Source organism: Amblyraja radiata, chromosome 20, assembly GCF_010909765.2.
Source record: "Amblyraja radiata isolate CabotCenter1 chromosome 20, sAmbRad1.1.pri, whole genome shotgun sequence".
Taxonomy (NCBI): Eukaryota; Metazoa; Chordata; class Chondrichthyes; order Rajiformes; family Rajidae; genus Amblyraja; species Amblyraja radiata.
In genome coordinates this window covers 1,000,376-1,012,968 of record NC_045975.1, presented here as the reverse complement: position 1 = coordinate 1,012,968, position 12,593 = coordinate 1,000,376, and the positions used below count along the sequence as shown (strand labels likewise).

Genomic DNA, 12,593 nt, shown 5'->3' with positions numbered 1-12,593 from the left:
TGCTGCCATACGACCTTTCATGCCAAAGTAGTATCTGTATTTGCTGTCCTGAAGTTGAACTAGTGACTTCATGCGCCATTATGTTTCTGGTATCTTTTAATGTTTAGGTGAGATTACTCAACCTCTGCTTGTCATAGGACAGTATAAATTCTCCCAAATTGCTGCTTTCAATTTTGATCGTTTTTTCCTTCTAGCCCCATTCAGCATCATTCTGCAAAAACGCACATCTTTCACAAGGATGTCAAAGGAGTTCTTTCACTTTGAGACTCGTACAATTGTTGCTTTATGTGCAATTTCTCTATTTAATGTGAAAATGTATTTGACTACGTAAACAAATTCACAAATTCATTTTTATATTTAGCATCCCTCAGTTTATTACAAGAGACTAGACAAGATGAGGGTTTTATTGTCATATGTCCCGAAACGGAACAATGAAATTCTTACTTGCAGCAGAACGACAGATATATAAACCTAGTACTCTGTAAAACCCACAATAACCAAAAAAAGTTAAAAACCGACAAATAAATAAACAATAATAGTGCAAAGTCAAAAATAATGCCCCTAAGTCTACATAGATTGGAGCCTATATGATGGCTGTAGTGTTTAATAGCCCTATGGTTGTAGGGAAGAAACTGTTCCTGATCCTGGACGTTGCAGTTTTCCCGCTCCTATACCTTCTTCCCTGTGCCTGGAGTGAAATGGTGTGGGTCTCTGATGCTGGCTGCCCTTTTGAGGCTGCCCCTGCTGTAGATCCCTTCGAAGGTGGGGAGGTCAGTACCCGTGATGTACTGGCCCATGTTCGCCACTTTTTGCAATGTTCTTCTTTCATGGGCATTCGAGTTGCCGAACCAGGTCGTCAAGTGGCTGTTTTTAAAGTGTTTTTTGACTCTCTGGTTATGGTGTCTCTGGTAGCATCAATAAAAATAGCATGCAGGTACACAAGAATTTGGATTAGAAAAGAAATTCAAGTATGTTTCTTTTTATTCTGTGGTGTATGTGGCTTGGAATTTTGTAAATGCTTATTCAGCCTTTTCTGGGACCAAACTTTTCACATGGGACTTTGGTGAATCTTGCACACATTTATAGATACATCGACCAATAACAGCTTCAAATATATTCCTGCAGTTGGTGCTATATAAATGCACAGCTATGTTGTCCTCTGGCATCAACCGTCTTCATTCCGTATGACCAATGGAATTGTTCTAGCTTTTATAAATTGTACAGTATTGACCTCTCATATTTAAGGATCTCCACAAGTCCAACCTCCGCAGTTTTGGGGACAGAGCCTTCTCCAGGGCAGCTCCCAGGCTCTGGAACTCCCTCCCCCAACTGATCCGCAATTCCGTGTCCCTCACCATCTTCCAGTCCCGCCTCAAGACCCATCTCTTCACCTCTGCCTATCCTTAGCCCCACGTCCCCGTCCCTTTTCATCTGTGCATTAATTGCCTCATACTGTGTTTTGTATTGAATTCTGTCTTTACTTTGTGTACTAGTCATGTCTCTACTATTTATTTCATTCCCCTTACATGTTTTTCCTCTACATGCTCAATTTTTGTAAGATGTCCTTGAGACTCTTGAAAGGCGCCCATAAATAAAATTTATTATTATTATATTTTTAAAAGATGGATACAAAATGCTGCGTAATCCAGTGACCCAACACATCACCGCTTTCTTCTATCCAGAGATACTGCCTATCCCGCTGAGTTACTCCAGCATTTTGTGTCTATCTTTCGTGTTAACCAGCACCTGCAGTTCCTTCCTACACTCTATATTTTTAGAGGTCGTGTATCATATTTTTAAATGAGTGATAAAACCAAAAATGTTCAGTATCTGCAATAATTTCAGATTTCATTCCAGCTGAGGTTTAGATAACTAATGTGATCTATTAAACTCTTGTAGTCTGAGATTCTCTCTGCAAACTGTTAATGCTGCTCTGGGTTAGTTTGTATCCTCTGTTTTGCTGTTCATAATGTCCCTCTCCGTAGGTCTCACTCTTTGGTTGAAAATAGAAGATAACCATTTGCACTTGTATCAGTACAGGTGTGATGGGCTGAAGGGCCTGTTCCTGTGTTGCATGCTTCCATTTCCTACAGCAGAGCTTTATGTACATAGATAAATGAAAAGAGTAGAAAATAAAAAAGCATGAAGCCTAAAGGTAGCACAGTGGCACAGCGGTAGAGTTGCTGTCTTATGGTGCCAGAGACCCGAGTTTGATCTTGACTACGGGTGACGTCTGTAGGGAGTTTGGACTTCTCCCTGTGATCGCGTGGGTTTTCTCCAGGTGCCCTCGTTTCCTCCCGCACTCCTAAAATTTGCAAGTTTGTAGGTTAATTGGCTTCTGTAAGTCGTCCCGAATGAGTAGGATAGTTAATGTACGGGGTGATCGCTGGTCGGTAGGGACTCGGTGGACTGAAAGGCCTGTTTCTGCATTGTATCTCTAAAATCTAACCAAAGAGGTTTGCAGGTATGATGAATGACAGGCTGATCTCTTATCTCTTTGACAGGAAGCCACATTTTGCATCGTGCTGCGTGGAGCACGGCTTGGACAAGCTATCCTGAGTGATGTTCTTCAGGCAGGTTGCATTCCAGTCATTGTTGGCGATTCTTACATCCTCCCATTCTCCGAAGTGCTGGACTGGAAAAGGTAAGTTCATAGGTGATGGGAGCAGAATTAGGCAATTTGGCCCATTTTATCTTCCCACTCCATTCTCCTGCCTTCTCCCTATAACTCCTGACATTGTACTAATCAAGAATCTATCAATCTCTGCCTTAAAAATATTAATTGACTTGGCCTCCACAGCCTTCTGTGGCAATGAATTCCACAAGTTCACCATCCTCTGACTAAAGAAATCCCTCCTCACCCTGTTTCTAGAGGTGCGTCCTTTTATTCCGAGGCTGTGACCTCTGGTCCTGGACACGCCCAGTGGAAACATCCTCTCCACATCCACTCTATCCAGGCCTCTCACTATTCATAGCTAAAGCACTGCAACACAAAACTGAAGAGGATTGAGAGTTTGTGAAGGATACACAGGTTTCAAGACAATTTAGCCAAGATGATTAAAATGTGGCAGATGCATTATGTGTGGTGTTATTCACTTTGATGGTAAAAATCCAAGCTGACAGTGAGAGATTGGGCCTTTTGAATATACAAAAGAACTTGGATGTTCTTGTCTTTGAGAACAAACATACATATACACCCAGGAGAAGGTACAGAAGCAAGGATATCTTTCTACAGAGGGCCTGTTTCCGCGCTGTATCTCTAAACAAAACGAAAAATCTATATTTCCATGATATTACAGTGGGCACACACAGATTGCTTAGTTTGTGCAGCAAGTCATGGTCTCGACTTGCCTTGTTCCACGTCCATGTGCTACCAAGACTCTCTGGGAGCTGAAATCCAACCCAAATGGAAATTGCTTGTGTTCCACTTTGCAAATTGCTTGATTGGAAACAAGATGTCCTCAACATGAGAGATTGCTTGTGGGAGGAACAGTATATGCAGAAGGTGGCAGCATGCCCAATGTTGCCTTGAGCAGATGTAGACACTTTATCCCTAGTGACAATAACAAGCACTCAAGTCCATGGTCCTAATCAGAGTTTAATTGCTTGCTGAATTACTTTCTACAGATATAAACTATTGATGCTAAAGTTTCACATGTGGGTTTGACTTTACAAGGCACAGCAGTACTGTCTGCTTTTCGGCAGCATAAATCAGTGGGAGAGGAGAACATAGTGGTTTTAGTTGAATGGATCAACTAACCATTATCATCGGTTTATTTTTCCAGAGCTTCTGTCGTTATACCAGAAGACAAACTTTCTGAAATGTACAGTATTTTGAAGACTATTCCTCAGCAGCAGATTGAAGACATGCAAAAGCGGGTATGGCACAGTGAATCTCTTCTCTAGATGAGGCTTCAAATTGCAAGTGGATTTGGTAGAGCTTCCATGTTGCTTACACAATAATACAAACAGTAAAGATGATTGCAAAATGTGCAACGGGCAGGAGTCACCAAATATATAGGGATGATTACAGAGTATGAAGAATAACATTTGGGTGATGAATAAGAAAATATTTTCTTCATGATTTGTGGATAAAAATGAAAGTTTTCCATTTCCATTTTATTATAACTCTGATCGCCTGGCACCTGCGCACTGACAGATTGCCCAGACGATATTTATATTTAAGATTTTGCACAATAACATAATGTTTTCCAATTAATATTTTACGGTGAGTTTAAAGGGGGAGTGAGAAAGAGGGATCCTTTAAATTTAAAGCGAATGCTGGAGTTGGGGGTGAGGTGTGTATAAAAGGAATATGGGCTAGGTAAGCTGAAAGGGAGCATGGAAATGGTGTTCATGTGTGTTCAAGGTTACGTGAGGACAGGAACCCGATGAGCTAGATGCCTTTGGGATTTACAAACTATAAAATAGTCAATTATCACAGTTTTGATGTCTTAACTTGTAGGTATATTGTACCACATCTGAGTATTTAGCACTGTAGAATAATCAATCCTCTTTAACTCTGATAATTTCTACAATACCTTGTATAACCTTTAGCTGCTCCACAGAATGTTTACTCCAATCTCAAGTTAAAATGTTTAAAGTAATGCAGATATACAAGATTGTATTACAAAATTGGATAATCCCAAAGTCCTTCATGATTACACTTCCAAGTGCAGTCACCAGATAAATGTAGAGAAAGATCAAGCAAACTGGTCTTTTTTAGACTTTGAAGAAATGTTGTCAGTTAGGACCGCACTGGGCTACTTGCTCTTTTAAACTAGGATAGTAAAATTGTTCTGCTCTAGTTGTCTTCATCAATAAGATTGTGCCTTTGACAATGTTGCAGTTCATCTAAACTCCACGAAAGAGACAGCATGAATCTGACAGGCATTTGTTTGATTCAGAAATTACCCCACTACCACTGAACCAGGCTGGCAAATAGCTGCTATTATTGTTGTGCACAAAACATTCTTTACATTTACATTAACATCCTAATCTGTAGAGTCTTGCGTTGTTCATTTAAAATCAAAGGATTTTTTTAAAGAGCACATGTACACAAAAGTTCTATTCTTTAAACTATCCTCACAGTTGTCCATAGGTCACTAAAGTAAATGGGCCCAGATGGGCAATGGCCCCTTGTACAGCTTCAGTTGCTGTCTGCATGTTCCCGTTACATATGTATCATCAGCAGCAGTAGACTGCTCTCTAACCTTGGAATGGACCACATCTGGCTGCTTCGAGCAGAAACGCTATCGTTTACCAAGCAAAATTCAAAGTGTGCGTCAGTGGTGAGTGCTTGTGATGTTCAGTTCCTGCAACTCTAATCAATCTTTACAAGACTTTCAAAGAAAACTTCTTACAACTTACTATCTTTATGGATACTAGTCCTCTTAAGTTGAAGTTTATCATATCTATCTTGGAATAGATTGAGTAAACACACAGTCTCTTGCCCAGAGTGGGGGAATCGAGAAACAAAGGACACATGTGGAACCTGAGGTAACTTTCACACACAAGGTGAAGGGTGTATGGAACGAACTGCCGGAGGAGGTAGTTGAGGCTGGGACTTTCGCAATGTTTAAGAAACATATAAACACTTACATGGATAGGGCAGGTTTAGTGGGTTAAGGGCCAAGCGCAGGCAGGTGGGACTAGTGTAGATGGGGCATGGGGCAAGATGGGCCATAGGGCCTGTTTCCACACTGTATCACTCTATGACTCTATCCATCCTTGAAAAATTAGCATGAGGCTAGTTTAAAATCATGTACATTTCTGTTACTGTGAGTGGATCTGGGACAATTGCAGTTGCAGCTCATTTCTTAGTCATAGTGAAGTGCAGCAGAAGAACAGGCCCTTCAGCTGACTGAAGCTGCCATCCATTCTTTTATGAAGGTATTTTGCTACACAGTGATATAAAATAAATATATACTTGTTAGATCTGATAACTTTTGCTTTGAACTCACATATTGCCTCCAAAGGCAATTTCAATTGAAATTTATGTCATCAAAAATGTCTTTAGAAGGTGTGTATTTATGCAATGCTTGTGTGGACTTTCATGGTATCTTGCAAAGCTCAATAACCAGTAAAGCTTCAATGTATAATTATTACTGAAATTACTAAATCGCTTGAGACATTTTGTATTCTAAAATCATGAGGAGACTTCACGTAGGAAAATGAATGTTGCTGATATCAGATAACTCCAGCAATTTTGCTCTATCAAAAAATAATTTGGGCATATATCTTGAATTGGCATGTCTTGAATAAGGAGGTTGGAGGTGGAATAGCACAAGTAGTATTTAATAAAATATGTGATGAAATGTGGACACAAAATGCTGGAGTAACTCAGCAGGACAGCATCTCTGGAGAGAAGGAATGGGTGACGTTTCGAGTCGAGACCCTTCTGTCTGAAGATAAGAAGCGAGATCAGTTACGAAACAGAGAAAGTTGCAGCTACTTTCACAAGTTCCCTGAATAGCTTTATTTCTTCTAACATATCTTTATTTCTTGAGTTGAACCACATTTCATCACCTGTAGGGAAGAACTGCAGACGCTTATTTAAATCGAAGGTCGAGACAAAATGTTGGAGTAACTCAGCGGGACAGGCAGCATCTCTGGAGAGAAGGAATGGGTGACGTTTTGGATCTGAAGAAGGGTCTCGACCGGAAACGTCACCCATTCCTTCCCTTCAGAGATGCTGCCTGTCCCGCTGAGTTACTGCAGCTTTTCGTCCCTATTCTCCCTGCTCCTTTACTCTTCTCCGTCTGATCAACTCTCATTCCTGTGTGCCATATTTCCCTTTTTACTCCCCCTCCTTCCCCTTGCTTCCATATCCCTCCGTCCAGCTTTACAATTCCCACCTCCTCTTCTTTCCTTATCTGACACCCTATTGTCTCCCTTTCTCCTCCAGCCTTTGTCATTTTCTCCACCCATCTGCCAATAGCTCCCCCTCCCCTCTATGTCCACCTGTCACTTACCAACCTTTGCCCCATCCGCCATCTCTTTTCCAGCTTTCTGAAGAAGGGTCCCGACCCAAAATATAATTCGTTCATTCCCTCTGCAAATGCTGTCCAATCCACTGAGTTCCTCCAACAGTTTGTTTTGATCAGTGATGGTTAAGTTATTGGAGAGAACTCTGAAAGGGATTATATGCATTTGAAAAGGCAAGGACTGATAGGGGATAGTCAGCATGGCTTTGTACCTGGGAATTCGTGTCGTATGAATTTGAAGGAGGTCTTTGAAGGGTGAATAAGAAGATTGATGAGGGCAGTGTGGTAGACATTGTCTACATGGACTTATAAAATCATGAGAGGAATAGATTGGGTAGATACACAGAGTCTCTAGCCCAGAGTACGGGAATCGACTACCAGAGGACATAGGTTCAAGGTGAAGGGGAAACGATTTAATAGGAATCTGAGGGGTAACTTTTTCACACAAAGGGTGGTGGGTGTATGGAACAAGCTGCCAGAGGAGGTAGTTGAGGCAGGGACTATCCCAGCATTAAAGAAACAGTTAGACAGGTACATGGATAGGACAGGTTTGGAGGGATATGGACCAAGCGCAGGCAAGTGGGACTAGTGTAGCTGGCATATGTTATCCGGTATGGGCAAGTTGGGCTGAAGGGCCTGTTTCCACACTGTATCACTATATGACTCTGTGACTCTAAGATGTTGTTTAGTTAATTGTAGCGTGTACTGAGGTTCAGTGAAAAACTTTTAATGTGTGCTACCCAGTCAGCGGCAATACAATACATGATTACCATTACCATTTACAGTGTACAGATACATGATAAGGGAATAACGTTTAGACTATTATTAAGGTATTATAAGGTTACTAGACTCACACGGAAGGGCTAGTCCCCCAATGCAATATTCCACCTCTCCACCAAGCTAGCATGGGTGTTGTGAGTCAAGTCAAGCACAGTGAGTGCAGGGCCAACAATCCATTTCAATCCATTGCAAGTCAAACCACTTCAAGTCCAGTCAATCACAGGGCAGACAGAGCCAGCCAACAATATACAATCCATTTATATGATCTAGCCAGAGGATTCAATAATGACTGCAACTGAAACATGGCCAAATGATAATGTATGTTGAAGGTCTGAAAGATCTTGTAAAATAATGTTTTATTTACAAATAAAGTCAGTGCAACATAGACAACCTGGTTACCTAATGGTCTCCAAATTTGAGGAAGGACATTCTTGCTATTGAGGGAGTGCAGCATAGGTTCACCAGGTTTATTCCCAGGATGGCGGGACTCGTATGTTGAAAGAATGGTGCGACTGGGCTTGTATACACGGGAATTTAGAAGGATGAGACGTGTTCTTATTGAAACATTTAAGATTATTAAGGGATTGGACAGTCTAGAGGCAGGAAACATGTTCCTGATGTTGGGGGAGTCCAGAACCAGGGGCCACAGTTTAAGAATAAGGGGTAGGCTGTTTAGAACGGAGATGAGGAAATGCTTTTTTACCCAGAGAGTTGTGAATCTGTGGAATTCTTTGTCTCAGAAGGCAGTGGAGGCCAATTCTCTGGAGGCTTTCAAGAGAAAGTTAGATCTCTTAAAGATAGCAGTGAAGGGATATGGGGAGAAGGCAGGAATGAGGTCCTGATTGTAGATCAGCCATGATCACAGTGAATGACGGTGCTGGCTTGATGGGCCGAATGGCCTACTCCTGCACCTATTGTCGATTGTCTATTGACCCCAGTAGACCATCTGCAAGCCAGGATCCATCTTCATGTCTGCCAAGCTCAGAGACGAGCTAATCAAGAACAGGGGACGTCAGAACATGTGAGACGAAGCACATTGAAGAGCTCCTGAATCAAGGTCCTACCACAAGATGAGTCTAACCCACAGCACATTATCTGGCACAGTTTTGCTTCTATCCCAGCGCTGGAAGGCGTTGCAAAGGACATCTGACGGTTGAAAACCAAAACGTCATCTGGAACAGTTAGAAGCCCAGCTGAAGCTCTATTATCCCTGTCAGCTGGGCTTCTAACTGTTAGCATAATGGAGAAGTATTCATAACCTCATCTCCCTCATTTGGTCAGAAGAGCATGTCAGGGAATCTTGGCTGCTGCTGATTGCGACCATCTTCAAGAAAAAAGACCAGCGTGATTGTGGGCTCCCCTTGCTGAGCTGCAGGGCATGTCGTTGGAAAGCCATCATCACCTCCCACGGTTGAATTGGGAATTCTGTCCATCAAGAAACGCGAAGAAAATGTTAACAGCACTGACCATTGTACATAGCATTCTTTATAACCTCACAAAAAACTTTGTCAGCTGACAGGGATAATGGAATTTCCTTCTCAAATTTGGTTATCCTCAAAATGTCATTCTCATTCAACAACTGCAGAAGTACAAGCAGCAGCATACATAACCAGTGGGTCTCTCACAGACTGAATCCCACTACAAACGGGATGGAGAAAGCAGTGACATTGCACCAGCCCTCTTCCCAAACATCCTTGCTGTAATCTTGCATCTACCACCATTTGGACGCCAATGGAATCCTTGGTCCAGCTTAGCTTAGAGATACAGCGTGCAAACGGACCCTTTGGCCCACTAGGGCCATGCTGAACATCGATCACCCACCCACTTTCGTTCTAATCAAAGATAGACACACAATGATGGAATAACTCAGCGGGACAGGCAACATCTCTGGAGAGAAGGAATGCGTGACGTTTCGGGTCGAGAGAAGGCATTCCTTCTCTCCAGAGATGCTGCCTGTCCCGCTGAGTTACTCCAGCATTTTGTGTCTATCTTCGATTTAAACCAGAATCTGCAGTTCCTTCCTACACACTAGTTCTAAGATTATCCCACTTCTGCATCTACTTCCTTCACATTAGGAGCAATTTTTGGGATGAGTGAGGAAACCGTTAATCTGGGAAACCTTGTCATCTTATCTAATTATGTAATGCAGACAGAGTTTGTAAATATGCGCACTCTGTCCCCAAGCTGCAAGTCATTTACCAGATAGTTGCTCCAACTCTTGACAAATGTTTCCGTTGTTGCACCCCAATTCCTGATTCAAGACTCTGCCAAAATTACGATGTCCTGAGAAAGAGCAACGCTGGTACTGCTTTGACTTTCGTTGGCACTAGACCAAGTGGGACTGTTGGGTCCCTGTCACACGGGAGGCCTGGTCCCCCAAGGTAACCCGTTCCCCCAGCGCAATATTCCACCACTCATCCATAGCCCCCAACTGCGCAGGCTCGGCTCATTTTACCAACACTCCCTCCCCCTCTCTTCTTCTCTCCCCTCTCCTCTGCTCCTCCACTCCCCCCTTCACCTCTCCCTAATATATAGATAGATTGCAACATAACCAGTGGTTCTCACAGAGGATCAGTTTGGAAATCAAACCATCACACTTTCATTTGGTCTCTGAGTGTTGAACATAGTCCAGGATGTACTAGCTTTCTATTTGGGTCGAGGGTTCCCAATATGACGCCCAATCTCAGGTTTTCAATCTAAAGGACATCAGTTTAGAGTTCAGAGAGGCAGTGCAGAAACAGGCCCTTCGGCCCACCGAGTCTGCGCCGACTAGCAGTCCTTGCACACTAACACTATCCTATACACACCAGGAATAATTTTATAATTATACCAAGTCAATTGACCTGCAAACTTGTACATCTTTGGAGTGTGGGAGGAAACCCACGCAGGTCACAGAGGGAATGTACAAACTCCACACAGACAGCACACGTAGTCATGGTCGAACCTGGGTCTCAGTTGCTGTAAAGGGCCTGTCCCATTTTCACGACCTAATTCACGACCTTTTTTACTCGTGGACATTTCATCATGCTAGAAAAACCGCCCCGACCTACTTGATGCCACGAGTACCTGCGACAAGCATCACGGCATGCTACGACCTACCTACGACCTGGTGACGACCATGCTGCGAATATGAGTCGAGGGCAAACTCGGCAGAGGTCGTGAAAGTGGGACAGGCCCTTTAGGCAGCAACTCTACCACTGCGTCACGTGCCAACTTAATTGCATAAAAATCTGATTGTTATTCATGGCTGTGTTGTATAGGAGACATTTTAGACATTTTAAAGATTTTCCAATATGAAGTTTTGCATGCAGCCACTGCTTTCTAACTTTGTCCCATATTTTATAAATGGAGTGCCCAGAAATAACACTTATATTGACATAAGACCACTTAATATATTTATCTGAGATTCCTGTTATTTTAGCAAAGGAGTTAACTTGTTTATTTTAAAGTAGTTAAACTTTTAAAATGGCAGATCGGGATTTGTTAATTTGCATAAAGTGTTACCAGCATTTTGTGTCTACCTTCGGTGTTAATTTACATACATCTCTTCAACAAAAATAAGGTTCAGATAAAATAGTTGAGTCTTTTTGTTTTGAATGTAGTTTAACCAGTGTTGGTGTTAAATACTACTTGACACTAGCAGTAGTTCTACTTTCTTCACCGGCAGACAAAATAATAAATACAATCAACAACTAAGATGTCATCAACAAAAAACGACTGGCAGTGTAGAGTTTCAGCAAGTAGAGCCGCTACCTCACGATACCATAGACCTAGGTTCAATCCTGGCCACGTGAGCTGTCTGTGTGGGGATTCAATACTCTCCCTGTGACCGCATTTGTTTTTTCCGGGTGCTCTGATTTCATGTCCCAATGGTCTACATGGCCGGTTAACTAGCCACTGTAAATTATCTGAAGGATAGAAATGGGAGATTGATGAGAAAATAAATTAATGTTGGATTATGGTCAGCATGTACTCGATGGGCTGAAGCGCCTGTCTGAAGAAGGGTCTCGACCTGAAACATCACCCATTCCTTCTCTCCAGCGATGTTGCCTGTCCCGCTGTGTTACTCCAGCATTTTGTGTCTCTTGCCTGTTTCTGTGTTGTTTCATTTTCTGTCTCTACTTTTCTGTGAGTTGTATTTATTATCACTGCCTCTATTTTGATAGTATTCAATTCTGTATATGAATGGTGATATAGGATGCTGAAGGAGTTTTTCATTATGGTCCCAGTTCGAAACCTGATTAAATTGTGAATGAATTCTGACTTTTAGCATTCATGGTCACTTTTAACCCCAATCAATCTTTCCTTCCCAATCTTTCTTATCTCCCTCATTTGATTGATAATACCTTGGTCAGTGGTGTAATGAACTTTCTTTGTCATCCTGGTACTCCCCTCTCTTCATTCTGATACTCAAAGTATTCTATCTGACATACTCTTCCTCCTCCTTGTATCCAAAGTCTCATCAAATAAAGACAACTTGCAGCATTTCTTACACTTTAACTCATTCTTTCCCGCTATTCTGAAGCATGAGCAGCCTCAACACAAGCCTTTATATAACCCCTGATAGCAATTTCTATTTCAATTTCAACCATAGTGGTGCCCTGGGCGATATATTTCTTTCATGTTGATTTGTTTTTGAAAAATAAAAGTGTTTAGGAAAATAATACATGCAAGATTGGACTTGGGTTAATTTGGAGCAACTCCCGAAACAGTCCAAAGGTTCAAGAGTGTAGGAAGGAACTGCAGATGCTGGTTTAAACTGAAAATAAACACAAAAAGCTGGAGTAACTCAGCGGGACAGGCAGCATCTCTGGAGGGAAGGAATGG

The 12,593-nt window shown here is 42.1% G+C and overlaps 1 protein-coding gene across 4 annotated transcripts in view; it reads left to right on the top strand.

Annotated features, from left to right (window-relative positions):
* Positions 1 to 12,593, top strand: part of ext2 (exostosin glycosyltransferase 2) — a 187,928-nt gene that overhangs the window by 123,776 nt on the left and 51,559 nt on the right. For all 4 annotated transcript variants that reach the window (XM_033038616.1, XM_033038613.1, XM_033038614.1 and 1 more), the window contains 2 exons: positions 2,505 to 2,644; positions 3,786 to 3,879. In XM_033038616.1, the coding sequence (XP_032894507.1) occupies positions 2,505 to 2,644; positions 3,786 to 3,879 (234 nt within the window). The remainder of the gene's footprint in view (positions 1 to 2,504; positions 2,645 to 3,785; positions 3,880 to 12,593) is intronic.